The sequence below is a fragment of the Strix uralensis genome, chromosome 27, assembly GCF_047716275.1.
Source record: "Strix uralensis isolate ZFMK-TIS-50842 chromosome 27, bStrUra1, whole genome shotgun sequence".
Taxonomy (NCBI): Eukaryota; Metazoa; Chordata; class Aves; order Strigiformes; family Strigidae; genus Strix; species Strix uralensis.
This window is the reverse complement of record NC_133998.1, coordinates 2,942,350-2,969,576: the sequence shown is the minus strand read 5'-3', so window position 1 is coordinate 2,969,576 and position 27,227 is coordinate 2,942,350. Positions and strand designations below refer to the sequence as shown.

The 27,227-nt window shown below is 56.1% G+C and overlaps 1 protein-coding gene across 3 annotated transcripts in view; it reads right to left on the bottom strand.

Moving 5' to 3' along the window:
* Positions 1-1,224: 1,224 nt before the first annotated feature.
* Positions 1,225-27,227, bottom strand: part of ADAMTS10 (ADAM metallopeptidase with thrombospondin type 1 motif 10) — a 60,833-nt gene continuing 34,830 nt past the window's right edge. For 2 of the 3 annotated variants that reach the window (XM_074851493.1, XM_074851492.1), the window contains exons 11-25: positions 26,311-26,452; positions 22,699-22,806; positions 19,384-19,529; positions 18,868-18,931; positions 17,627-17,729; positions 10,749-10,882; positions 9,763-9,886; positions 9,130-9,210; positions 7,536-7,699; positions 6,979-7,105; positions 5,951-6,080; positions 5,098-5,302; positions 4,404-4,580; positions 3,516-3,672; positions 1,225-3,141 (exon numbers count right to left, since the gene is read on the bottom strand). In XM_074851493.1, the coding sequence (XP_074707594.1) occupies positions 3,032-3,141; positions 3,516-3,672; positions 4,404-4,580; positions 5,098-5,302; positions 5,951-6,080; positions 6,979-7,105; positions 7,536-7,699; positions 9,130-9,210; positions 9,763-9,886; positions 10,749-10,882; positions 17,627-17,729; positions 18,868-18,931; positions 19,384-19,529; positions 22,699-22,806; positions 26,311-26,452 (1,972 nt within the window). In that variant the 3' untranslated portion in view covers positions 1,225-3,031. The remainder of the gene's footprint in view (positions 3,142-3,515; positions 3,673-4,403; positions 4,581-5,097; positions 5,303-5,950; positions 6,081-6,978; positions 7,106-7,535; positions 7,700-9,129; positions 9,211-9,762; positions 9,887-10,748; positions 10,883-17,626; positions 17,730-18,867; positions 18,932-19,383; positions 19,530-22,698; positions 22,807-26,310; positions 26,453-27,227) is intronic. The other variant, XM_074851494.1, reaches the window with a different exon arrangement.

The window sequence follows — 27,227 nt, the reverse complement described above, 5'->3', positions numbered from 1 at the left end:
CCACGTCCTCGGCAGCAGTCAGGTAAGCTGCAGGCAGGAAGCCGAGGCCTAAGTGCCACTGGCTTGCATGTGTCTCCCAGCCATCAGTTAACCCTTCCCTTGAAACATGGCGGAGCTTCACGTGCTGCTTGGGCTCTTCCTCCCCATCCTGCACAGCCCTGCTCCCCCCGAGACATTCTTCGGGCATCTCCCCTTCTCCCTCCATGGTGAAGGGCAGTGCAGACAGGTCAGGCTACAGGCACCATCCATGGCCAACGCACACCCTGTGCTGGGCACATCTCGCGCCAGCAGAGTTTGCAGAAGGTGGTGTGTCCAAAGCTTTCCTCAGATCCCTCCTCTGATCTCTCCCCCTCCAATAAAGCTGTTCTAACCTTGGCCTTGTGAGTCTTTCTGGGCAGCACCGGGGGGAATAGCTGGAACAAGGCGGGGCGACACTTTGTCGAGGCCTAGCACACAAGACCAGGCCCTCAGCTTTGGAAACTGCCCCCTCTCTTCCTTTGAATACCAGCTCAGTCACTCGCAGCCAGGCTAGAATCAGAGAATCAGACTCATACAATATGGTTTGGGTGGGAAGGGACCTTTAAAGCTCCTCTAGTCCAACCCCCTGCCATGAGCAGGGACATCTTCAACTCGAGCAGGTTGCTCAGAGCCCCGTCCAACCTGGCCTTGAGTGTTTCCAGGGATGGGGCATCTACCACCTCTCTGGGCAACCTGTGCCAGTGTTTCACCACCCTCAGTGTAAAAAATTTCTTCCTTCTATCTAGTCTGTGTGTCCCCTCTTTGAGTTTAAAACCAGCACCCCTTGTCCTGTCACTGCAGGCTCTACTGAAGAGTCTGTCCTCTGGTTCTGCAGAGCCACAGGACATGGTGCAAACCTTCGTGCCAATCCCCACGGGAACCAGCCCAAGGGATTTGGGGAAGCAGCAGCGGTGTTTCAGACATGTAGAAGCCCCTCTAAAATCCCAAACCGGCATTACCAATACCGGGTCTGTGTGCCCCTGGGGTGCACAGCCAACCCGTCAGGGGTCTGCCAAGGGGAAGCCTGTTCCTGCGCCACACAGCAGCTCTGGGCGAATCTCCACCTCTCTGACGCACTCCAGTCCCTCAGGCTGCAGGGAAAACCCTGCCCTGCTGCCCAAACCCCTCCTGCAGCATGAGCCCGAGGAGCATGCTGGTGTGGGGCTGCCCAGAGCCCAGACTTGCCGCTCAAGAAACAAGACTGGCTCCAGAAGCTGCGCCCGGGATCGTAGCTACTCCTTTATTATAAATCATGCCGTTACGTTGCTCCTCCTCAGAGTTAGTATGTTAAACATTTCTCGTTATGTATATACCTATATAAAAAGGTGAAAACATCCCCTCCCCTCACCCAAATGTCAGAACGGAGCATGGCACCAGGAAGGAAGACACACAAAGGCCTGCTCGACAGCCAAACGGGGTTTGCTGAGCACCAGAGAAGCTGCGATCGGCTGATGAGCGGGTAAAAATACAGATGGTCGAGTAACACATGAGGGCTGGCAGGGCGGAGAGGTTTGCTCTGGGGAAAGAGGGCTGTCCGCCTCCCTGCACCGTATGGAGGAGCCCCAGGGAGAACAGAACATGGCTTTGGACAAGATTTCCCATCTCTGTGATGCAGAAAGGCCTGAAAAGAAGAAGAATGACAATAACGACAACAAAAAGATACTTTGTAGATTGGAAATTCAGGTCTCCTCTGCCGGCTGTGGTGGCCCATGAAGACGTGTGTTGGCCCAGATTTGGCCAGGAGGTGACCTGGAGCAATTTCAAGCCTGCTCTTTTCCCATCACTGGATGTCTCCTGCGGGCAGAGGAGTAGGTGGCACTGGGACCGGCACCCTGAGGCCACAGAGGCATACGGCGAGGCTGCCTTTGGAGGCAAAGCACCTTTTGGAGGCAAAGCACCTTTTGGAGGCAAAGCACCTTTGGAAATAAAGCACCTTTGGAGGCAAAGCAGCCGTGGAGGCCATAGCATTCGCTGGGGAGGGCCCTGCCAGGACCAGGCAGACTGGTCCCGGGTCACAGATCGGCAATGGGGACACTGTGACCAAGACAGTTCTTGTCCTGCATCCTCCTTTGCTTTGCGTCCTGCAGCCCAGCGCATCCTTGGCGCCCGTTACATGACTGCAACCCTGAGCACGCCTCAGCCCTGACCTCAGCCCGTACTTCGAGGTGTTTCTGGAATAAAAAATGGTTGTAATAGTGACAAGGGCTTTAAGAAAAAATAGGCGGACACCCCCATCCAAGTAGGTTTTTAAGAGAGTTTGAATAACCCCCTCTCCCAGTTAAACTGGTGTCACCGCTCTGCTCATGGAGTGACCCGGTCTCTGTCCCCTGCTGCATGTCCCAAGGTGACAGGACGCAAACCAAGAAAACAAAATTCCTGCTCCAACCCCACTCCCCACAGCAGCACATCTTTGTCCATCGCCCAGAAGCTACAAGTCACTCTTGTCACCTGCGGCACCTGAAACCTCCTCTCTGTCCCCCCTGGGATGCCCAAGGGAAAGGCAGCAGCCCCCCCGTGCGCTTGGCCTGCCTGGGGACGTCCCGCTGCGGACCACGATGCCCCGCCATGCCCGCGGGACACGGGCGCGGAACAGGACGAGGCAGGAGCGGGGCGAGTGGTGCCGTCTCGGTGGCTGTCTCGGCGCCTGCGGGCCCTGGGTCCGCTACTAATAAATAACAATGTCAGAATTTCAAGTAATGTTCCTGCTGCCGCGCTCTGCCCAGCTTCTCCCTCTCCCACCGCTCATCGAGCGGCTCCTGTCGCACGGGGCCGTGGCGGTGTCTGCAGCGGCTGGCAGTGGTTTAACTGGGAACCTGCCATTGTGAAGCTCGGGGGCAAAGGGTGCATGGCTTTGGGGGACGGGTTTGGGTGACGCCGGCTCCCACCGGAAGCACGACCAGTGTCTGTGTTGGACCCAGGGGAGATTCCTGGGGTGGAGAGGAAGGGCATGGCTCGGCGGCCCTCCGGTGTAGCTTTTGCCTTCCAGTTTTCCCACGGGGGTCACACTGTTTCCCTAGTGCCCCTGGCATGTTTTACAGCACATCTGTCGGAAGTAGGTCCGGCTGCAGAACTTGAACTTCAGGACAAGCGGGCAGTAGGCCACCTTGTTCACATCCTTGCACTCTGGAGGGACGACAGAGGGAAGCAGGGTTACAGCTGCCCTGGGGGTGAGGAGCCCCAGGGGAAGGAATTTCTAAGCACTGCCATGCAAGCTCCCTTTTCCACCCCGATGCCCAGCTCCTGGGGGCTTTCTGCCAGGAAGAAGCAAGATGCAGCCACGCTGACGAAGCTCCAGAGAACCTCACTACTGGGAGCTCCTCTTTGCCGAGGTGCAGTGACTTCATTTATCAGGGTGATGGCATGCCAGTTTGGCCTGGGACAAGAGGGGACAGCATCAGGTCTCCCCATGAGACCCTCACCTGGTGTCCCAGTAGCACGTAGCCCCCAAGGCTGGTAGTGCTCCGTGTTTCCCTCCCTGGTCCCCCCATCTCCCTCACCTTCAGGGTTGTCTGTAGGTCCTGATTCGCACTTGGTCTCGCACTGCTGCATGCTGGGTGGCTGCAGGGTCTCCACGCAGTCGCTGGACGGCTGCCCGGTGTGAGCCAGGCACTGGACGGATCTTCTTTGCTGGCCAAGGCCACACTGCGCAGAGCACTGCCGGGAGACAGCACAGCACGGATCTGTGGCAGCTGCCGCGGCTTTAATAACGCAGCGGGGGAGGGCATGGCCAGGTCTCGGGAGGTGCCAAGGATGCTGGATGCAGTTGTCCCCTCCCTCACCAGCAGCTGCAGGGACCTCCCTGGCATGGTTGAGAGCTGCGGCCCTGCTTCCTGAAAAGCTTGGTTTGAACTTCCAGGACTCAGCGAGGGTCTCTCCAGCCAACCCTAAATCACCGGCCTTTCCCAGGCCTCCTGCACCCCGATGTCACCCTTCAGCTCGAGGGGTGTTAGAGGGAAGGGAGGACTGTCAACATTGCCCTGCTGCAGGTGCTGGGCTGGAGCAGTGAGACCAGCAGTGGCCTTGCTTGCAGCTGGCCCAGCCCACCTCTCCAGCCCATCGCTCCCACTGCACTGCCTTGCTCCCTGTCCCCACTGCCCTGCTGTCCCCCAGATACCCATGGGGACCCTCCAATGACTTCTGTGGGGCCCTGCTAGTCCCGGGAGACTTCCCTGGGTCAGCCAGGTGCTTGGGCTGTCATCACAACAGCCTCCTGAGCCAAGGGAGGGGCAAAGAACACCACCATGGAGTCCTCCTGGCCCTGAGATAGCTATGGTGGCCACATCAGGTTCTGCTGGCAGGGAAAAGCCTCATGTGCTCTAGAATTTGTGGGGCTGGGGAGGTAGGGTCTTCTCCTTCAATAAGCCCATGGAAAGGATTGTCCCTACCTCTCCCCACTCGCCAGTCACCCAGCGCGGCGGTGGGCAGCGCCGCAGGTTGCACCTCATGCTGGTCGGGGGCTTGGAGCCTTCGTAGCACTGGGAGGTGGGCAGAGTCGTGCTGTGGTCACCGCTCTTGCAGAGGACAATGCGGTGGCGGAAACCTGGCCCGCAGCTTGGGGTGCACTGCAGAGAGAGCACAGGCATGGTCAGGACATACAGCAAAGGGCAGAGAGAGGCAGCACTGGCTCTCCCCACCAGTGCTCCCACCTCGCCCATCTCCTGAGCTACAAGACCATTTCCCACATCATGCTCTCCATGGCCAGCAGCCATCACCGATGCACTGGCCCAGTGACTAATGCTGCCCTCCCAAGGACCAGTGCCACCAGTGAGGCTTGTTACCAAGTAACAAGTGATAGGACAAGAGGGAATGGCCTCAAGCTGTGCCAGGGCAGGGTCAGACTGGCTCTTAGGAAGGATTTCTTTGCAGAAGGGGTTGTTGGGCGTTGGAAAGGGCTGCCCAGGGCAGGGGGGGAGTCCCCATCCCTGGAGGGGTTGAAGAGTCGGGTTGACCCAGCGCTGAGGGATCTGGTGGAGTTGGGAACGGTCAGGGCGAGGTTCATGGTTGGACTGGAGGAGCTTCAGGGTCTTTTCCAACCGAGATGATTCTGTGATTCTGTGAGGGCCGATGTTAAACACTTACCTCAGACCAGTCCAGGGCGACCCACTCTGGAGGGCACGTCTGGTTATTGCAAGGCTCAAGCATCTTTGGCCGTGGATGGGTGCAAGAAGCATCATCCAAGGTCTTCTCCTCGGTGGCAGAGATCTTACGCTTGCAGAAGACGCTGCGTGTGCGGACACCCTCATTGCAACTTCGGCTGCATTCAGACCAGTTCCCAATCACCCAGCTGGAGATGGGTAAAACAGAAAAGTTGCAAGGGTCATGGTGGCTCACGCTCATCCCCATACTCCGGTACACAGCCCTATTCCTACTCTGGCCACGGCATCCCAGGCAGTTCTGGTGAGCCACAGAGTTCCTCCACATATCCCTTTCCCCTTCAAGACAGGGGCAATGACCAGCCAGGGAAGGGCTGGCACAATTTCCAAGGGACGGTGCTAAGCATCTGTTCTGCATCAAAGGACCAGGTGGGGAAGGCTCCTTTCTGCAAGTGGCACAGCAGTGCAGGGAGGAGGTCCTGCTGCAGAGCTGAGCCCATCCTTGGCCCACACACCGTGTGCTCGGTATATCTCTCCCCGAGCAAGGCCCAGGGCACTGTAGTGCAGACAGGTTTCTGCTCCCTGCATCGGTGCTGCCCCTTCCCTGCAGCGATGCACTTGGGCTGTGCAGGTTGCAAGCTGTACTGTGCTCATGATGGGGCACAGATGAGAAAACTGTCCCCCCTCCCCAGCAGAGCTGCTCCAGCCAGGTAGTGTCACCCCTGGTGACTGGCAGGGGACTCTGACTTGGGAATGGCAGAGAGGGGGGAGTTTCACCCTCCTCCACACTGGCTCCTCCACCCATGCTCCCTCGATCTGCTCCAAGCTATGGTACTCACGCCGGGGGGCACGGTTCGGTATTGCACGGCCTCTGCCGCTCTGGCATTTTGGTTTCAGGGCTACAGAAGTGGTTGAAGACAGTTGAGCCATCAGACAGTTTCTTACATACCACAGATTGGATCTGGCTGCCTGCCAAGACAAAGAGGCAAGGGGGAAAGAGAGGAGGACCCTGAGGTACAAGCCCCACCGCTCTGCTCCCGCGTGGGCAATGGGACGGGGAAGCCACTTGTCACTGCACCTCATCGAGCCTGAACCTACATCTCTTATTCATAACCAAGGCCTCCTTTGCCTCTAACATCTCTGGAAAAAATGGGTGGGGTGAAGGCTCACCAGCCAGGGCAGGACCCAGCAGAGTTTGCAGAGGATGAAGGATCAAAGTATTCCAAGGATATCATCCTCAAATAAACCTGTTCTAACCTTGGCCTTGTGACACTTTCTGGGGGGAACAGCTGGAAGAAGAGGAGGCAAAACTTTGCTGAGGCCTAGACACAAGACTAGGTCAGCGCCCTTTGCTTTCAACAGGGACATTACTAAGCTTTGCTTTTGAAACCGCCTCTCTCACTCGCAGCCAGGTTCTCCAGAGCCACGAGACATGACACAAAACTTTGTGTCAATCCCCACAGGAAGCAGCCCAGGGGATTCAGGGAAGCATCGGTGGTGTTTCAGTTCACAGACATGTAGATCTGAAGGCCAGAGGGGCTGTTGCAATCAGCTAACCTGTCCTGCAGCGCACAAGGAAAGGAATTCCCAGCATATCATGCCACCTTCCATCACCTCTACCACCTACAGCTGCGGCCCAGCCGAAGAACGGCATCCAGGTGGGTTGCCCTGACGCTGCCCACCAGATCGTGCTGACTGACACCAGCTGGGTGGGAATATGGAGAAACCTGAGAGCTCCTTTAGAGCAAAGCAGACGCTAACATCCGTGCGCTGTCTCCCGTGGCCCAGACAGAGTGCGTGGGAGTCACAGGAGCACAGACATATGTGTGTCCCCCAGCCAACACCTGGGGGACAGGTCAAACCTCACCCCCTGCACACAGCACCGAGCATTTGGTCCACGGGGTGTAGTGCCAGGAATACTGGTTCGAGGCATCTCTACCGATGGGTGCGTTGAACTTGTACCGGATCCCCTGCAGCTCTGTCCGCACAAGGACCTGCGGAGAAAGGCACCACCGAGGCATCAGTGCCACCGAAGTCCAGCGTGGTTGTGACTGTCTGGATGGAATCCCACAACCTCAGCGTGCTCCCTAAAATCAGGGCAGCTGAAATCTCCCCCCCTTCCCTTTCCAGTCCCTTCCGGCATTGACATGCAGCCACCAGTGGTGATGGTGGTGCAGCCATGAAGGTGACACAATCAGCGAACAAGCTCCCATGCACTTAAAGATTGAATCATTCCAAAGCCGGGCAGATTAGGGAGGGAGACCTGAGAATTTAGCCCAATTTACCTCTGATCTCTGTGCCCCTTTACTCCAGACAGCAAGGACAGGGGCTGATTAGCTCCAGTCCCACGCAGTCACAGCAAGGTCTCTTTAGCCCAGACTAGGCCCATACCAGGTGGGGGTATGAAGGAACCATGTTACCAACCATGACAACAAGGGTGATGTTGGTGGGTCCCAAGGCCTCCAGGGACTCAGGCTCGTCTGGGGATCTCCTGTAGTGGAATGTTGTGCCTGCGATGTCAAAGCGCCGCGGGGGATCGATGGAGAGCTTCCCGTTGATGTAATACTCGCCGCTCTGCCCTCTCAGCGCTGCGAGGACAGGGGAGCAAGGGTTAGCAGAAAGGCTGAACATGCCTGTATACAGCTTCGCCTGGGCACTTCTCACTGCCAGGCTCAGAGCACGGAGAGTACATATCATCAGCCTCATTTTACAGGGAAGGAATAAGTGGGGAAAATAAAGTAGGTGCCTGGGTCAGGGTCACACAGAAAGTCACTAGCAGAGGTGGGACTAACGTACCCATCGTCCCATCTCAGCCTGCCCACCACCTCACTGAGGAAGGATGATGCTGCGGGAGCTCAGGCAGCTGCCCGGGCTAGTGATGGGGACACTTGGCAGTGTGACAAGCTGTGGCCATGAAGTCAGGCTCAAATCCAGCTGTGCAAACTGGGTCTTGGCTGCTGGGGCTACTGGAGGAGCCTGGTCCTCAGGAGCCTGGCTGTGCTTGCCCAAGCGAGTCGCTAGAGGGGGATCGGCTCGTTTGCTCGTCCCCACTCGCATTCCCACGCTCTCCCTGCTCGCTCTCTGCCACCAACACCGCGGTGGAGCCCAGCTCTGCGCCACTCCTGCCCTCGCTGCTGGCAAGGACCTCGCTGCCATGATGCGCTGCGGCGAGGAGGATGCTTCATACTGAGGAAGATGAAGGATGCTCCCTCCGCTCCCGCTGCGGTGCAGAGACAGATCCTGGAAGTGGGAGACACTGATGGCAGCAGACGATAGTGATGTGAGCTTGGGCTGTGCCTCCAGTGCACAGAAATCCAGCCTGGATGGACACGAGGAGTCCCCAGTATATGTGGGCCGAGCAGGGAGGGATGTCGGCATCTCCGAACCCAGCACAGGGAGCTGGCCTGGAGGGATGCTGCCAGGAGAGCCCCCGCTGCAACCTCCCACCGGTGCTGGCATCCGGGCAGGCTCCTGCTCCTGGAGAGCTGTTGCAGAGGCGCCCGGCAGCAAGCCAGCAGTGAGAACCCTGCCCACCCTTCTGTGATCATTGTCCATCACTTGGAGGACAGAAAGAGAAGACAAGCGGAAAGAAAAAAGCCTGTTGTAAAAATGAGCCAGAGTCTGGTTGGAAAATTAAGCCCAAGGAAAATGTGAGCAGGTCTATTTTTAAGCCCCAGCCCAACATGTTGGCGGAGGGGGGAATGCCAAGGAGCCACATACAGCGCCAGGAACGGCGGAGTGTGGGGTTTGCTCAGGGTTACGCTGCTGAACAGTGAGCGCAGGATGGAGGCAGAGCCACAGCGAGACAGGAGCTGTGTGAGCCACACTGATCCAGCCCACGCTGGCCTGGGACACGCCGCCCCTCTGCCCCAACCCCGAGCTGGGACCCCCAACCCCATCCTCTGCTGCCGTGGGATGTTATCCTTGCTGGGCCTTTCCCATGGCCTATTAACTGCAGGGAAATGGCAGACCAAGGAGGGTATGGCTGGGATTTCAGCATCCCCCAGCCCCATCTCACCTAGGTAGTTGATGGAGAGGTTCAGCTCCCGGATGTCGATGTGGACGGAGCCCTTGGGAATCTGGATCACCTCCTCGTAACCTGTGAGACAACCCGGGGCTGGTGAGCAGTGATGCTCAGCCTCCGAGCCAGGAGCCAACCCTGCCCTGGACTGGAAGGGAGCGTGTGGCACCCTGTTACCCGTGGGCTAAACACTAAACGAGATGCTGGCAGTGCAGAGGCGTTGGTTCAGCCACCCACTGCAATTAAATGGAAGAAGCACCGTGGCCCACCAGCAGAGTGGCTGGTTTGCTCTGCAGTGTAGGCTCTCACGATGGCACCGGCCATGCTGGGGAGGTGCTATGGAGCTGGGATACCCATGGGCATCTCCACAGCCTGGCTTAAAGGCAGCGTGAGCTGGGGAGGAGGGAAGGAGCTTGGTGCTCTGTGTCAGGGCTGTGGGTGCCAGCAGTGGCTGGGGCAGTCAGTGAACAGGAGCGATTTGCTCCCTGCTTGCAGCCTGGTCCTACCCTTTGGGGTGTTTCTCTGGGATATGTCCCTGCCTGTCCTGCGCGTCCCCAGGAGCAGGTGAAGTCAAGGAGGGACTCGAGGGTGGGTGATACGGCTGTGCTGGCCGGGCCACTTGCTTCCTACCTCCCTCTGGCAGGGACTGGTTGAAGACGCCCTCAACAGTCTCACAGGAGCTGCCGTCTCCCCCACACACACGACACTTGTCCTCCTTCGAGTCAGAGCCCAGGACACGGTCACAGCCCACATGCTGGAGGAAGGAGCAGCAGGGAATTAGCCGTCCTGGTGGGGCCTTGTCCTCCCCACACCTGACCTGCAGCATCCCAGGGAGCCCACCCCTGTCCCCCACCTCACTCCCCTCCACTGCACTGTACACCAGGCAGTGCTCAGCAACATGACCCCGGCCCAGCCCCATCTTTCTGCCACCCTTCTCCAGGGACAGCCCTGGGGGGTCTCTCTCCAAGGCTGGGGTGGTGCAGGCAGAAATCCTGTCACTGCGGGATGAGGCAGAGTTTGGGGTGTCTGCGCTGAGCTGGGGGAGCTGCAGCAGCCCAAGGAGAGCCGTGTCCCTGTTGCACCAGAATCGTGGTAGTGAGCCCACGTGAAGCCTCTGGCTCTGCCCCACTGCTACATTACGTGGGCTAGCGAGCGGGTCACCAGCACGGCTGTGGTGCAATCCCCCTTTTGTTCCACAGTATATTCAGCCCCACAGAGACAAAAAGATCCCACAGACACAGGAAGGGAGACAGACGGAGACAGAGAGGGAGCCTGTCTGCCTGCCTGCTGGGGGACATTCACCACTCCCACAGCACTTTCTTATAATTAAACTTTTATAGCCCTCCAGATCCCATTTCAAGGGAAGTATCAAGCGCCTGGGGCTACATGAGCTGTAAATGCAGAGATCCAGGCTAACGCGGGCCAGTGTGGCACCGGTGCACAGAGAACAGACCGGCACAAGCCCGGAGGTGGATGTGCTCCTGCTCCCACAGGGGAACCAGGTGCCTGGGCAGAAGGATGCCCATGTCCGTGCGGGCAGGGGGAGGGCAGTGCTCCCCTGCCCGGGGTCTGCCCTTGCCTCCCCATCCCGAGGCTGCCCCAGACCCCGGCAGCACCTTGCACTCCCCGTTGACGCAGATGTCATTGGAGTCCTGCCGGCACGGTGTCCCATCCACCACGGCTGCGGCTCGTTCCGTGTAGAAGTTGAAACCCTCGGCCAGGCAGTTGAGGGAACAGGCTTTCACACCCCCTGGGAAAGAAGCAGAGGTTCAGATGAAGGAGAGAGAGGAAAGATGTGGCAAGCCAGACCTGGATAACAGCTGCTTTACCCACAGCCTCCCCACGCCTCCATCCTGCGCCTGGCCCACGCACAGCTCCAGGTGCCCAGGAGGATGTCTCCGCAAGCAGAGGGACCCACGGAGGGACCCAGGCACCCTCCCTGTTGATCAGCACCGAGTCAAGACCCTTGAACCAGACACTAACACGTGGTGAGACACTGTTCCTTCTGCACAGCCTGGGAAACACGGGCTGTATGTGTCAGGGAAGGAAACAAACTGACTTGTCCTTATCTGGTGTTGGTCACTCCTGGGTCCCCTGGCACTTCACAAGGGCTGTCGACACCCTTGTGCCCATTGTACAGACAGGGAAACTGAGGCAGCAGCTCTTAAGCAACTTAAGGTTTTTCAGCTACTAAACCAGAGAAACCAAGTTTTTCAGCTCCTGGACCAGTTATGAGGCCAGAGCAACCATTTATTTCTGTTCAAGGCTGGTGGATACTGAGTCCTTCACAGCAAAGGCGATGACAGCAGACTGAGGACAAAGGGGAAGGATGCTCAAGTTACAGCTAAAATATCTGCTTCCCAACACACCGTGCCAGAGCACCGCCTAAGGAACAGAGGCTGGATATCTGCATATTGGCTTATGGTGCCTGGGAGCAGGATGTGTGACCAGTTATGGAAGGAGACACCAGAGCAGAGCTGTTTCCTCCCTCCTGTCATTGGATTTTATCAAATGCTGGTGCGAATTGTGGCATTTGCTGCCTTTACTGAGCATCCCAAGGAGACCCAACAGCCTGCATGAGGCGCATGCCTGAACTGTGGCAGTTCGCTCCTGCAGGCACCGGCAACGGTCGTGAGCTGTGTGCCAGAGGTGGGAAGCACCCGGGTCAGGAGCAACCACAATCTGCAAAACTTGCAACTTGATACAGCACATCAAATGGGCAGATGGAGGGGAGGGGTGGCCCAGCTGCGCCTGGGAGCAGCCGAACGCAGCTCAGGGGAAGAAAGAGCAAAGCCAGGAGAGGAAGGAACAGGAGGAGACACGAGAGGGGAATTCAGCAGCTTGGAGGCATGCTGTCGAGCAGGATGCCTGGGCAAGCCCCTAGAGAAGGCGCTGGATCAACCCTCCTTCTGGAGAGCCAACCCCGTCCGCAGCACCCAGGGCTCTCCCCTGCCTGGTGAGGGACCTCCAGGGCCACCAAGGGGGACAGTGCAGGCATGACCCCGAAAACTCACAGCGTCATGGCATGCCTGGACCCCAGGTCTGTCCAGCCAGAGCTCAGGTGTGAAACATCATCAGCAAGGTAAGAAAACACGTCATGAGAGACCTGCGCTGGCTGCAGGATCTCCTGGCTTGGAGAGGCCGTGCCACCGAGCCCCACCAGCAACCGCATGCCTTGTGCATGCAGCTGTCCCACCAGCCTGGGAGAGGGGCTTGTGCTGGCCCTTCCTGAGATGTATCTGTGATTTAGCCAGTGCTTGGTGGCTTGGGAGCATCTCTCCACCCAGTGGCCTCTCTCCTGGCAGCACAGCGGTGTGCTCTGTCGCTGCGTGGGACCCTCTGTCCTGTGCAGGTCTCTAACGCTGCGCTCGATCCTGCCATCACTGGAGTGCAGGGCAGACTATGCAACGAAGCAGAGCTGAGAAACACCCAGAAACTTGGGCTTTCCTTTCAGGGCTCTCAGATGGGCTTGTTAAGCTATTCACATGCTCTCCCTCTTCCCTTCCTCATCTCCAGCTATAAGGAAAAGCGAGACCCACTGCAGACACCTTGCTGCAGTTCCCTCATGGGCAGCTCACCCCCGCTACAGCCTGTTTCTGCCTCTGTCCTAGCCCTGGCTCCATTTTAGTAGCTCCCAACCAACTGCATAATCTTCCTTTCTATGATAACTCCTCACTGCTGCTGCCCTGTGCCCAGGCTGGTGCCCAGCCTCCTCCAGCAGCAAGCAGCCACAAGCATAATCGTCACATCCTTGAAAGAGGAGCCTGATGGGAAAACTGGAATGAAAAATGTAACACGATGGAGGAAAGAAATAAATAAGGAAGAAAATAGGGAAAATAAAAGATTGGGGATTGGTGGCATGTGGCCAAATTTCTTGTTTTGCCTTAAGTGCCCTGACTTCATTACAGGGCTGCAAAAATGGTGCGAGTACATGAACTCAGCTCGTCACAGAACTGAGGGTGTTCATGGGGGTCTCTTCATTGTCTTCTCCTTGCTGGAGCCCAGGAGAATTCATGTGTGCGCACATGTGTGCATGCACACTTAAATCCCTAACAATTTAACTTTCTTTTGAGGTGAGATCAGCAGAGATGGAGGGAAGTGCATGGAGGAGAGCAAGCCCTCCGTGCCAGGACAGTTGCCCTGGTTCCAGCAAAGACCCATTGCTGCCAATGCAGACCTTGTGTCCTGGCAGCTCTGAGCATCTCATGTGCACAGAGGGAGCCTGGGAAGCAGCTGCTGAGCAGGGGGAACTCAGCACCCATCACCTTCCTGCCTGCAAGAGCTGACAGTGGGTGCTGGATTTGGGGGTCCATGCACGGAGCTGGGACTCGGGGTTCTGTGGTCATGCTGCCACCCAGCTTCTGTTCCACGTGGGACAAATGCCTGCTGGCTCTCCTCATCTAGCCACTTGGGAAAAGCTTGCAGATGGGGGATTTCTGCCCTTAAAAGAAAAAGTCTTATGGAAGAGAAATGGGGAGAGGGAGAATGAAGGAGGATGGGGAAGAGAGAGACACAACCCTACAGTGGTATTTACAACTGCTCCCCTGAGCCAGCTGGGCCACCTGAGCTCAGGACCAGTCCCCAACACACCCTCCCTGGTGACAATTTCCAGGCAGGATTTGCCCTTGGCAGCCAGGTCACCCTCCCACCGATCAGAGGAAAGGGGGGCAGGTATCACTGCCCAGCGTCTGTAGGGACCTGGACTTTCCTTGGCACTCAGCTGGCCAAGAGGTACTCGGTGGTCTGGGCATCATCTTGTTCTTGTTAAAGTGGTTCCTTAAAAAGGCACCTTTCTAAAGCCCTAGGCCAGTGACAACTGTGTGTCCCCACGACAGCAACACTGACCACAGCAGCATGGCCAGGGTGAGTTTTGGAGCCCAGAAAGATCCTTTGAAACCGCACGACATGCTCTGACATCCCTGGAGATGGGAATTAAGGACTGTATTTTCACCAGCAACCAGGATCCAGCCCCTCCTCTCCCAGTGTGTAAATGGTTTGGTGGGAGCTGCGCTTTTTGGGGTGGGAGCCTTAGGCCTGGCAGAGCAAAGCAGTGCTCTGCATCCTCCAGGATACCCACATCTGCAGGGCATGAGCGGGATCCTCACGGATCCTCAGAGAGGCTCTGCAGTGCCCATTGTGCAAGGGGGGGTCCACCACCACTTCCACAGAATGAGTGGGACCCCCTCAGCCTGCCCAGTGAGTGCCACTAATTGACTGGGAAATGAGCAGCAGACAAGACTGTACAACCCCGAAGAGCACAGGGTCTGCCATAAACAATGTGAAGCTCCCCAGGCCCCTGTTCCCCGAGAGGAGAACCCCTCGGCCATGCATCAGCCCGCAGAGCCGCCTGCCCTTCGCTTTGGGCTGAGTAGATTAAGGTCAGCAACAGCCAGGTCTGCCATGGGTACTCCTTTTCATCTTTAATATAGCTATTAAAATAGAATAGAATATTTTCAGTTGGCTATGCGGTGCCTCAGAGGATGTTTTGTTCCTCCTGCCTGCCCTGTTCCATAGAGGAATTAAAGCACATTACAATTTATGATGAGCAATCTCCTGTTTTCTGCAAGCCCCTGCTCCTCCCCATCCCTCTCCCAGCCCCGTGAGCTGCTCCACTCTCCCTTGGCTCTTGCATCCGCCAAGAGCAAAATGAATAACTAAGCGAATAAAGCAAAATAAACAAACAATTAAAGCCACATTCCACGAGGTATCTGCTGACTGTTGAGCTCTGAAAGGCTGAGCTCAGCGCTTCTTGCTGGGGCTGTGTCTTGCGATCCCGGGGTCTGGGCTCCAGGGCCGTTATAAATCACCGCCAGGAAAACACGCCGTACTGGCCCTGCGAAAACCCCGACCTCAACTTGCCAGTGACCTGACGGCTGGCGTCAGGCTTTCAGCGGGTGGCTCCTTCCCTTCCCAAATTTCCTGTGGGATTGGTGTCCTCCCCCATCCAAACCCCTTGTCTTCAGGGTGGGGGTGCTCCATGCCCAGGACCTTTCCCCAAACCTACGTGGGGCCAGCGTCTTGCAGGCAAATGGCACAAGCACCCCTGCACCACTGCACCTTTTGGCAAGAGGGTGGCTCAAGGGTGCAGTGCTGAAGGCAGTGCCTGAAGAGGCTCAGCAGAGGGCCAGGGTGGTGAATGGCTCCCAAGGTGTGGGCACGTGCCCAAAAGCAACGTGAAGAGCGAATATGCTACCAGCTGGAGGGCAGAACACCTGGGGACCACGCTGCCAACAGGGATGGATCTTGGGGGGCTGCTTGTGCTAGTGGGAAGGGAGGGACTGACACCTGCCACCCCCAAGCTCTCTGGGCACCATGGGAAGACCCCAGGAGTGAGGGAGATGATGGCCAGCCCTCATTGCCTCCCCAATATGGGGTAGGGATGCCTGCTAGCACAGGGGCTACAGCGGGAAAACACGGGACCTGAGAGCAAAACACCCACAGAAAGGGGAAGACACGACAGGGCTGTTCTCTGAGGGTCTGATCTACCACATGGAGAGGGTGGAGGTCCAAGGGACACTCCCCGCTTCCCCCACAGAGGTACCTCTAACACCCAACCGACACCAAGTATCACAAAATGCCACAGAAAAGTGAAGATGCAAGTACTCGTGCTGCTGGAGTCACAGTCATAGAATCACAGAAGGGTTCAGGTTGGAAGGGACCTTCAAATATCATCTAGTTCCCACCCCCCTACCACAGGCAGGGCCACCTTCCACTAGCCCAGGTTGCCCAAAGCCCCGTCTAACCTGGCCTTGAACCCTTCCAGGGAGGGGGCAGCCACAGCTTCTCTGGGCAACCTGTTCTGGTGCCTCACCACCCTCATACACCACTTTTTCCTTATGTCCACTTTAAACCTACCCTCTTTCCATTCGACTGTTGTCCCTTGTCCTGTAACTACAGGCCTTGCTAAAAAGTGTCCCTCCATCTTTCTTATAGGCCTCCTTTGTGTATTGAATAGCTGAAATCAGCTCTCCCCAGTCCTGACTTGGGCAAAGAAGTTTGTAGGTGGAGAGTGGAACCGTGATGACACCTTACCACCTCCTCAGTCCCAACTGATCTGAGGGTCTGGTGTGGACAGTCTTTGCCATGAAGAGCTGTTCCTGCTAATCCCAGTTTACAGCTCCCAGGCAGGTGGGTGTCAGCACACACGATTTCTCAAGAGCTGGGAGACGGGTGCTCTCCCAGCCAGGGGCTTGGCTCCCAGAACAGGCTGAGGAGCTGCAGCTTCCAGCACCTCTCTACTTGTGTGAACGTGCCTCAGTTTCCCTACCTGGGCCACTGCAGGGGAAGGCGGTGATACCCTTTGACACTGAATAAACAAAACATAACTAACTGCTAAACAACATGGCTCCTTGTGACCATCACCCACAGTCAACCTGGAGAGCTGAGACAGGGAGCTCCCAGATCCCTTCAAGACATGATCATGCCAACGCTCACAGCTTCCTGGGGAGGGGAGAGGTTTCATCACCTTATTTTATGGAAGAGGAAGCTGAAGGAAAGAGAGAGGAAGGGGCTTTTTTTGAAAGCCAAACCAAAAATCTGTGTCAGAGCCAGATTACAATTCAAGGGCCTATGTTCAACTGGCCAACAGTCCCCTGGACTCAAACCACTGGGACATGCCTGGGGAAGAGAGGTCCGAGCGAGGGCAGATCCAGCCTGCAGGGCTGTCTTCCACCTTGGCATCCATTGGGGTCTTTGTGTGACTTACTGCTTTGCAATTTTATTACATTTTTATTGATCCATCCCCTGCAGCCTCAGCACATCTGCTCCAGCTGCAGGAGCCCCGCTGGGAGGTGTGCTTATTTACACAGCTGCGAAGGATTTCCCCAGTCAAGTTCATTAACTACATGAAGGAGACGCGCTGTTCTTTCTCATTATTAAGAGATTTCTGCCACAGAGGCCTCCTCCCGTCCCCTCTCCTCGCTAGACACTTCTGCAGGACACAGGAGGACTGACCTTGGGAAGGAGGGAGAGCTGCTCTTTGGAAGATCCACCAGTTCGCAGCCTGTGCTGGAGCTGGAAGCTTTACCTGCCTGTGCAGGAAGGGCCGCCCTGTTTTCTCCCCATCAGGTACCAGACACTAACTCCTTTCTCTTGTCTGTCTTCCTCTTTACTCCCTCGGCAGTTAAGGAAACAGACGTGAGGAAAGAAGCTGAAGAGCTCCGATGCTGCTGGAATAGTTTCTGGCAGAGCAATGAGGTTAAAGGGGTAGGTGACCCAGGACAGGGGGCATGGCAGGATGGTTGTGGGCCAGAGCTGGGGGCAGCTGCCTGGAGGGATGCACGTCGATCCGTGTGAGGGGGAGGCAGCACAGCCCAGGAACACAGAGTGGGCTCCCTGCAGGACCTGGGCTAGCGGAGATGGTGACTAACTGCCCGCCAGACCACTTGGACCACGAGACCTGTCCCTGCAGAGAGTGGGGGACAGCAAAGCCCTGCACGGCCCTGCTCCAGCTCTGCCTGAGCCAAGGGATGCTCAGCCCAGCCCCAGCACTCACCTCCACGGTACGTCTTCCAGGTGTAGTACTTCCCTCGGAACGGGACGTTGTCGAATTCAGCACACTGCAGCTCTCGGAAGTCCTGGGAGCCCGGCGGGCAGTCCTGTGGCCACACAGCCAGTGATCAGCGCGTTGGTGGGAGCGACATGCTTTATCTGCTAGGAAGGAGCTGCTACAGGGCTCCCAGCTGTGACTAACACCAGCCCTTTGAGGAGATGGACACCACCCCTGACAACTGGACACTGCTACAGTAGGGCAGGAGCATCCTTCCTGCAAAGCTAGACACTATTTGAAGACTAACAGCACGAGTCACAGAATCACAGAATCACAGAATCATCTAGGTTGGAAAAGACCTTGAAGATCATCCAGTCCAACCATTGACCTAACACTGACAGATCCCAACTACACCAGATCCCTCAGCGCTATGTCGACTCTACTCTTAAACACCTCCAGGGACGGGGACTCCACCACCTCCCTGGGCAGCCCATTCCAACACCTAACAACCCGTTCTGTAAAGAAATGCTTCCAAATCTCTAGTCTAAACCTTCCCTGGTGCAATTTGAGGCCATTCCCTCTTGTCGTATCACTTATTACTTGGTTAAAGAGTCCTTGGGGCCCAGCTGGTCTGTCTGCAGACGCAACACTTGCTCCTGTGAGCAATCCTTTAAAAGCTAGGTGCAAAACCCAGGGGAAGTGATGGGGACCCATCTGTTTTCCTCACTACCAGCCTGTGGATGTTAAAGCTCCTATTTCCCAGGTCCAAAGCTTCACTGAGCTTCCCTGCAGCACATTTATTTCTCTGCTCCCGTTGAGGTCTAACCCTCAGCCCTGGGAAGCAGGGTGCTACACCGCATTTTGTGAGCCACTCTCACCTGACCAGGCCTGCACTTGCAGCATGCGAGAGGCAACTGCTGTCATGTCAGTGCTGGAAACCTCTGATCTCTCCTCCTTTGCCTCGTTATCTTTTTGGGCCCCTTCTTGATGCCGAAGCCCTGCAGGTACGTACCGCCCACCCGCCCTCTGAGCCAGCTAGCAGCCGGTGCAGGCGTGCATCGTCCTGCTTGGCTTTCCCCACTGAGGGATTGCTGCTGGCACAGCACAGCTCACCCCCACCCAGCCACCTCCTCCTGTGGGTCCCACAGCTGCACGTAACACCCCACACCTGTAGGGAGAGGGCTCATCCCACCAGCAAAGCCCCACTAACCCACGCTGCTCCTCTCCCCGAGCCCAGCAGTACTCACGTCGGTGTTGCAGGACCGGTACCGCTTCCGCTCTCCCAGGCAGTACTTTCCTCCAATTGTGGGCCTTGAAAACCAGGAATGAGATGGGAGAACCAGCTTTAGGGCACTGAGCCATGTTTGGGGCAGGCGGCTGCCCCAGGTTGGCAAGAGCACCGTGGTTTTTCCCAACCCTGCTCCGCAAGGATGGCTCCAGCCTGGGGGGTGATTGCAGAAGTGCAGTCCCGCAGCAGACCTCGCACGCTCAGCGGAGTTGTACAAGTGGCTTTGGGTCTGTGGCTGCAGACCCAACACCAAAACAAGAGCACTAAGCTGCTGTGAAAGCAGGACGTGCTGGGATTTGCGTGCAGGAGTCAAGACCCTCCCGGGAACGGAGCGCAGACCTGTGCAGGCACCTGGCTGCTGCCTTCCCGACCGACCCGAGCTGCGATGCCATGCAGGCAGGAGAAGGCAGGGCCATGCCGTGCAGGCAGGAGAAGGCAGGGCCACGCCGACACGGCCAGGCGTGTGTACACCTACCGCGGGCTGTCGCAATGGCGAATGGATGACGATACGCCTCCGCCGCACGTCCTGCTGCACTCTCCCCAGGACGACCAGGCTCCCCAGGCACCATCCACACCCTCCGGCCGGGTGCCGAAAGGCACACACTCTCTCTTGTAGCACCACTGCAGAAAGACAGAGCTTTAAACACCCTGAGCACACAGCCTCCTGCTCCCAGAGCGCTCCCCAGCTCCATCAGACACAGCAGCCAATTCAGGGCTGGGATCTGCTTTGCTCCTATGAAATCTGAACTCGGAGCTCTGCTGGCCTTGGAGCCAAGTTCTCCACTGCAGAGGGCATTTGCCTCTCCCCAGGCACCCTCTCCTCCGAGTCACACGTCATCCTTTGTGCACGTGGGGTTCACAAGGATGCTGGGACCGGTGTCCCCACTTCCAATCCCTGGTGCACCATCCTGTGGGGCAGGAGGCAACCACGGGCAAGCGGGTCACATCCCCACTTCTCCTCTAAAGGGGTCCCAGGCACCTGGGTCAATCAGGGTGACATACGTTGTCAACAGGGACAGGTAAAAGCACACACCTCACTACCTATAAAAGTGCACAGCAGCGAGTCCCAGGTGGGACTTGGACTGGAGCTGCTGCTGCTGGGCAGCAGGGCCAGGATCCCTGCGGGGCACGGACACCCCCACCACCAGCTGCTCCCTCCCAGGATGGAGTGAGTTTTGTATCTGTACTGGGAGCTCAAGTTGTGGTTAATGTGTTAAAATGACCTGATCTGCAAAGGGTCCACGTTAAAATGAAGTTTAGATTGTAGTAACAACATTGTGTCATTGTTCTGCTGAGGATCCTTAAAGAATCTGCCTGTCCCCATCCTATTGGGTGACAGATGCTCAGGGAAACTTGCCTATGAAATATTTCCCTTGGACCTGGAAAGCGTCCTGCACCCCCTGGAGTCAACAGTGATGCAAGGAGCAGGACACTGCCAGACCCGCTGCCGTTCTCCGGGAACGGTGCCGGACACCATGCCTTGGGGGCTGAGATAATCCCAGGAAGGAAGAAACCGCTGTGCGCTCCTTCCAGGGGCTGATAACCCACCCTGGAGCTGCTGGCACGGCCTCTCCTGGCTCCTTCTGAGCCAGGTTCTCCACAGGCAGCACAGCCAGCAGGGAAAAATGACCCATGGCCTCCCAGGACACTCAGCTAGTGACTCCTTGCACACCATTTCAGAGGTGTAAGCCCACGCGGAGGAGATGCTCTGCAGACACAGCCCTTCTGGTGTCTCTGCTGTTGCTCCAGACTAGTGCTGGGCTGCTGCTTCTGCAGGCAGAGCCCAGGAGCCTGACCAGCCCCTGCAAACCCCTCCATGCACTGAGAGCGTCAGTGAAGGGCTTTGCCCTTGCGCCCTGGCAGACCCTGGCTCGCTCTCCCGCGGCAAGCACGGACATGTGCCGGCTGCGAGAGCAGATATGAGCTGGGGACATGTGGGGAGGGAGGATGTGTAATGAAAGGCATCCTCCCAGGGTGCACTGACTGTAAACTGTGTAACAAGTGCTTGAATAATAGAAATTACAAAAAAAAAAAAAAAAGAGATAAAAGAAAACCAAAACAGGCAGGGAAGGAGCCAGCAAGACAGTGAACCCACTGTCTGAGCAGCCGGGCTGTGGGGGCACCCCTAAGGCAGCAGAAACTCCCACCAGATCCAGGGCTGAAGTCATCCACTGTGGGTACTTGGGGTAAGAGAAATGAAGCCATAACAACCACAGGGGATCAGTTAAAAAAAAAAAAAAAAGAAGGAGAATTTGGGAGCCAGAGGTCTGGGATGTGGGCACAGCTTGGCTCAGTCTTTCTCCGCGCTGCTTCCCCAGCTGGGTGGCAGAGCACAGAAGCTCACTCTATCTCTCCTTTAATCTTGCATACCTTAAATAGCTTCTCCACCCTGATCCTTCCCTCTGCTCTCCCCAGCTAGAAGGGGAGAAGCCAGGGCAGAAATCGGAGACCGGCTCCAGCCAACGGCTGAGCTCTGAGGCCTCACCCAGCCGGCGAGCGCAGGGGCCACCGGCCAGGAGCTCCAGCTGGTGAAGGTGCAGAAACTTAATACAAAGGTGCATCTTCTTTCACCCAAGGATATCAAATCCCTTCTGAAGGATGAATTCATACAAAAGTATAAACAGAAGCACAGGAAGGTAACTGGGGGTTCAAACTGAGTCAGTATCTTCACTGGGAATAGCTCCCATGAGTCCTGGGGGCTGCGACTGCTTGTCGCTTCACGTCTCTTAAGACTTTTGAAGGACCCTGGTTAAAAAACAACTAGTAAGTGGGAGGGAAGAGATATTTAAAAGTGGGAAAAGCTGGTTAAAAAAGATGACTAGTAGAAAAAAATTGCCATTGTATATGCTGAATCTCCAGCAGCAGGGATGTCCAGCCCCAGGAGCTGTCTACTCCTTTTTGATCGAATTTCCAGCAGAACTCAGATGACTATTTGCAAAGAATAATGCATTTGTCAAAGCCACCCTCTTTCCTGCACATCAGCTTCTCCAACTTCTTAAGGATTTGAAATTATTCTTGAATTTCTTGGGAATTATTTTTCCTCTAGTGGAAAAACACATGTCCATTTAATGGAGAATGTCCCAGCCCTGATTCTTCATTGTCCCAATTATTACTGAGTTTGCAAAGGCATTTTTTTTAACAGTGCTACACACTTGCTTTATACGGGCACAAATGGGTGTAGGAGGTGCAGGGAATGAAGCCATATGAACAATCAAGTCAAAATTCACTTTTAAAATATACAGTCATGGAAAATCCTACCCTCCTGTCTCAGCTGAGTCTGAAAAATGAAGGTTTCATCATATCTGGCCTTGCAAGGCAGTTTTTTACAAGTTCCTCTGAAAGCATGTTGCAAGCCCATTGTCCTTCCTGGGAAAAATGGGGCAAAAATCACTTTTTTCAGAACAGCGAGGAGACCTCAGCAGACCTGAGAACAAGATGTTCATCTAAAGCATATGGCACTGCTGGAGGTCACCCTGCTGTGCCTCCTAGGTGAGACCAGGGAGCTCGCTGGAGCGGGGACTTCACGTTCTGCATTTCCAGCACTATGCAAGATGATCTGTACTTTGGGGTGATTACAGGCCTTTGGGCTCCTTGGCACATCCCAACCTCTCTCCGTGCCGGCGGGGAGGGTCGGGGTGGCTTCAGGCTCTGGGAGGCAGGGGAGGACAGGCTGGTGGGTGCTCTTAAATCAACTCCGCGCCCACCAATGCAAACAATAATCCCAGTTATCACTGGAAGAGGGATTCAACCACTCACTGTCAACTTGCTATGGTGCCCTGGGCTTCCTTACCCCCTTTTCAATGGTGTTGGTTTGGCATATGGTCCCCTCAGCAGCAGGGATGCTGTTGGTTATGCAGCGGTTGCTTTTACTCAGACACCATAACTCACTGCAGACTTCCTGGAAAGAGAGAGATTTTGGGGAAGAGAGGGGGAGGGAGGAAGAAAGAGACAAAGAAACAAAGCCGAGATTAGGATTCGCTTGTGCTAGGGGCTGTGAGGCTGGGGCAGCAGCACGCCGGTGTGCTTGAGAAGCACCAGCTGGGCTGGGACACAGGGACAGGATCGTTTTCAGCATGGTAGGGGGAAAAATGAAATCAAATCTTGCAAGGTGTTGCCAGCTGCCGTCACCCCAAGGCCAATGACAGCTCACTCCCTTCTCTGGACTAAGCCTAAGCGCTTCTCCTGGGGCTGGGGTTCTCTGGATTTGGATGTTCCACTGCGCTCAGGTGCCAGAGCTGGCTCCCCAGCCAGCCTGCACAGCCAAACCTGGCCTCTGTGCCACAGAGGACACATCTCCTCGGACATCCTGGTGAGGCCCGAGCTAATCCCACTGTGCTCCACCTGACCCCTCTCCCCAGGGCTGAGGGATGTTCTCTTTTTTGGGTCTGTGCAGCGGAGGCTGAGCACAAGAGCCTGTTCCTAGCACCTGCCATGAGCATCCCTACACCATGTGGGTCCAGATCTGCCACGCAGATCCGGATCTGCCTCTGCGGGAAGCTGGGAGTCCCCAGGAGCATCAACTCAGCACATCTGTCATCTCCTGCTACAGGAATGCCCTGCAGGTCACACTGTGACTACCCTGTCTACCGGCAAACTCCAGCCAGCCTAACAGTCCTAAAGGGAAGACTCATCTGGAAGACTTAGAGCTGTTTTCAGAATAATTAAAATAATGCCAGATAATGAGTTAGCCCTTAAGCAGCTCCAGAAGTGGGGACTTCTGTGCTCTGTCTGTGCCAGGTACAGTTGGGTCCACTGAGTGATACTGGGCTGAGGACTCCAGACCTCTTTCCAGGAGGTTTTCTGAGCCACAAATCCTGAGCTTCAGCCCGTCCTTACCTCTCAGAGCACCCGCAAACAAAAAGCTTCCCTTGGTTGTTCCAAAACCCACCCACAAGTTAGGTCCACAACAGAGACTCTGCAAAGTTGTCACAGCTGCTAAATCAGAAAGCCCAGGTCCTTTGAACCGGACTAAATCAACAAGGCTGGATTTCAACACCTGCAAACTGCAAAGAAACACCTAAAATCCAGAGCTGAGTTTCCTATCAGGTCACCATCCTGCTCCTATTCCTACTGAAACAAGCCTGTGGAAAACTTGCTGCTTTTCAGAGAGCAGCTTGACATGACTTAGGTTATACTTGAAAGTATTAAACAGGTTCACATTGTCAATGAAGGAAACTGTCTCAAGATGTGAGAGCAGAACCCGAACAGCCGCGGATGCTGCTCCTGTGCTCCCAGCACACGCCGGTGCTGCTGTCGGTGCGCACCAGTGCCACAGCACGAGCTGAAGGACCCGACGTGCTCCGCGCCGCATGCTCCGGCGCTGGCACAGCGACTGCCTGGCCTCCTGCCTGCCCCTATGGCAGCATGACCTACAAGACAGCTTCCGCGGCCGCCTGCCTCCAGTCAGGTAGCAGCCTGTTCATCACGCCTTCGGGCTTGGTTCAGCCTTCCAGCAAGGCATTCCTCCACCCCACCAAGGGCTGTGCTCTGAACAGTAACCGATACCCCCGCAGCACAATCTGACTCAACGACTGGGAATCCTCTGTGCTGGTACCAAGAGGGGGAAAAAGATGAGCTCGGGATTGCTCTGCTTCCCTCCTATTCCTGGGGTTGTGATAGCAGAGTGCCACAGGGTGAGCTGGCAAAGGAAAATACTGTGGAGTCGGCCCCAAGGACCACAGCTCCAAGACGCAAAGGGATTTTGGTTCCCAACTCCTTTGCCAAAGCCCAGCTGCAGCTGGCTTTAACCAGTGAAAGGAGAAAGTCTCCCATCTTCAGAAGGCATCTACCCCTCCATAACATTCTTGCAGAGCCAGCACGACTATTGGGAAATGGGAGCTCCTGTATAGTCTCTTCTCTCTGTGTGACCAAGGGAAGGGACTTCCCAGCTTCAACCAGTAACATCTGTTCACTCTGTCCTCATTAAAACTATTAATCATCTGCTCTGTACTGGCATGGAGGAAGGGATGCTGCCGTGTTTGCGCCATCACCCTGGAGTTTGTTTATATGGGGCACAGGGTGGGTGGACTTACACATTTACCCAGATTGATCTGCACGCACTTGAGCCCTTACGCCCTTTGGGCTTCTCCCAAACAGCACGCAAGACAGGCTGGGCTAGAAGGTCATCACAAGGACATCTTGTGCTTTTGTGATCCTTGTATATATACAGGAAGCGTCTGCCTGAGTTAAAAATTAACTGGGAAACAGGCATGTAAACGTGGAAAGTTTCCATTCCACTGCCCTCAGCTTAGGAGGGGCACAGCCCGCAGTCGGTAGCACCTGGCATCAGATGCCATGATCACGTTATTCAGACCCAGACTTCTCCTGCTGCTCTGGGCACCTCGTGAGACTGCATCTGCCCCATGTCCAGCAGGCTCTGGGCCCCACTGAAAGACAGCACTGGACCAGGGAGAGCCAAACTGTGCCCTTTCTTCACCAAGATGAGCTGGTGAGACCACCAGGAGGTGGTTTAGTGTTTAACCGTACTAAACAGGTGAATGCTCAGGGTGATAAACTGGTTCACATCAGGTCACTTCAGTGGCAGCATTGGGATTGTATTTACATGGTTGCAAGAGAAGCTAAACTCTGATCTGATACATTTCCTCCTTCACAGCCTTCCAGGGCTTGGATTGGGGTGGGTACACATACACGTGTGTCCATCAGACAACACAGCTGCCCAGGTATCTCACTGTTTTCTCTAGAGGCAAGTGAATGTGTTAAGGAATCCCATTAGCCCTTCAGTGCAGACGCTTCCCCCTCACCACTACACTCAGACAGCTGGCAATGTTCAGTACGTTAAGAATAGCAAAACGTCAGGCTGAGATCCAGGAAGACTCCTTTCTCCTGAAACAACCTTTCCTTTCAGTGGTTTCCTGCATTCAAAGATCAGGGGATGGCAGCAAGGTGGCAGGGGTGGCTTTGGGCTGTCCCCCAGATGTACCTACAGCACATCGACCCACCTCACCTGGAGAAAAGACATTCCTCCTCCTAAGTCTGTATGAGCAGCATTATTACTTCTAGCAAGGATTATGAAAAATATGTCTGTGTACAAAGCCCCGCTGGGAGGGCAGTCTGGATGAGGGGACTGCAGCTTGGCTTTCAGCTGCAACCCTTGGGGACCAGCAGCAGCCAAGGTATCAGGCAGACACAAGAGATCCCTCCCATGGGACTAATCTGACCGAAACTGAGCTGGGGTCAACCTTTGTGGGTGGGAAACAACCTCCTCTGTCCTCTCCCAGGGAAGCAAGGCAAAAAGCTCACAGGGAACATGCCAGTGCCCTTCATCTGAAGCAGGACAGCAAAGCGATGTGGGCAGCAGAGGAATGGCCCCACGGCCCTTTGCCCTTGTAGCCCCCGTCCTCCACCCCCTGGGAACCGATAGTAAAGCAGGAAGGCTCTCTACCCCGTATTTACACTGGCGAGATTTAACTCCGTACTGGAAACGGCACTGCTCGTCTGCATCGTAGGCCTGTCCTGGAGCCACTGTTGGGTAGATAAAGTCTTGCTTGGGAGGAGCGTTGTTCAGGCATAGTCCCATCCCGGAGCTGGAAACAAGAGACAAGAATCAGAGCTCAGAAAGGCTTTAGGAGAGCATCGCGGTGGAGGACCAGCAGCAGGCACTCCCGGCTCTGCATGGGGCTGAGCTCTCACATGCTTGGCTCTTTGGGGGGGTTAACTCCACCGGTCTCCTCTGGGCCAAACCGCTGCTGAGAAAGTGCTCTGAAGTCTTTCTATCTGCGCACCCAGGGCTGGAATGCACATGCTGGTTCCTAGGTAACTCTAGAAGTTTTAACCTGAGAGTTTTGCAGGCTATCGCCAGCCCCTGGCTGTCCCAGCAGGTCCTGGGGCCAGCAGGCAGCGCCTGGCAGCGTGCAGGCAGGCCTGTGCCCAGGACCCTTGGTGGGCAGCGGGGCAGGCGGAGAGGCTGCCCTCCCACCCCACGGCTGCAGCCGAGCGCGGAGAGCCCCAGCTCTCCAGGCCCATCCTTCTGCATGCCAGAGCTTTGTAGGAGCGTCCAAATTTTGTAAGAAACACGCCTTTTCCTCCCCCTTCCTTTCTGCTCTCCGAGCTCTCTCTAAATCAAAGCCCCTGTCACCACTCCCCCGGCCCTGAATCCCGGGGTCTTGCACACACCACAGCCCCGTCCCGGCAGAGGCTGCGCTTAGGCGGGGGAGGCCGGCACGAACCATGGAGAGGGCTGACGTGAACTCGCCGTCCTCCACCAGCCCCGCCGAGACCTCAGGGTTACCTGAGGACAAGGCAGCCTCTGCCGCAGCGCCTGCCCAGCGCTCTCCATGCAACGTGCCTTTGCTGCTCTGC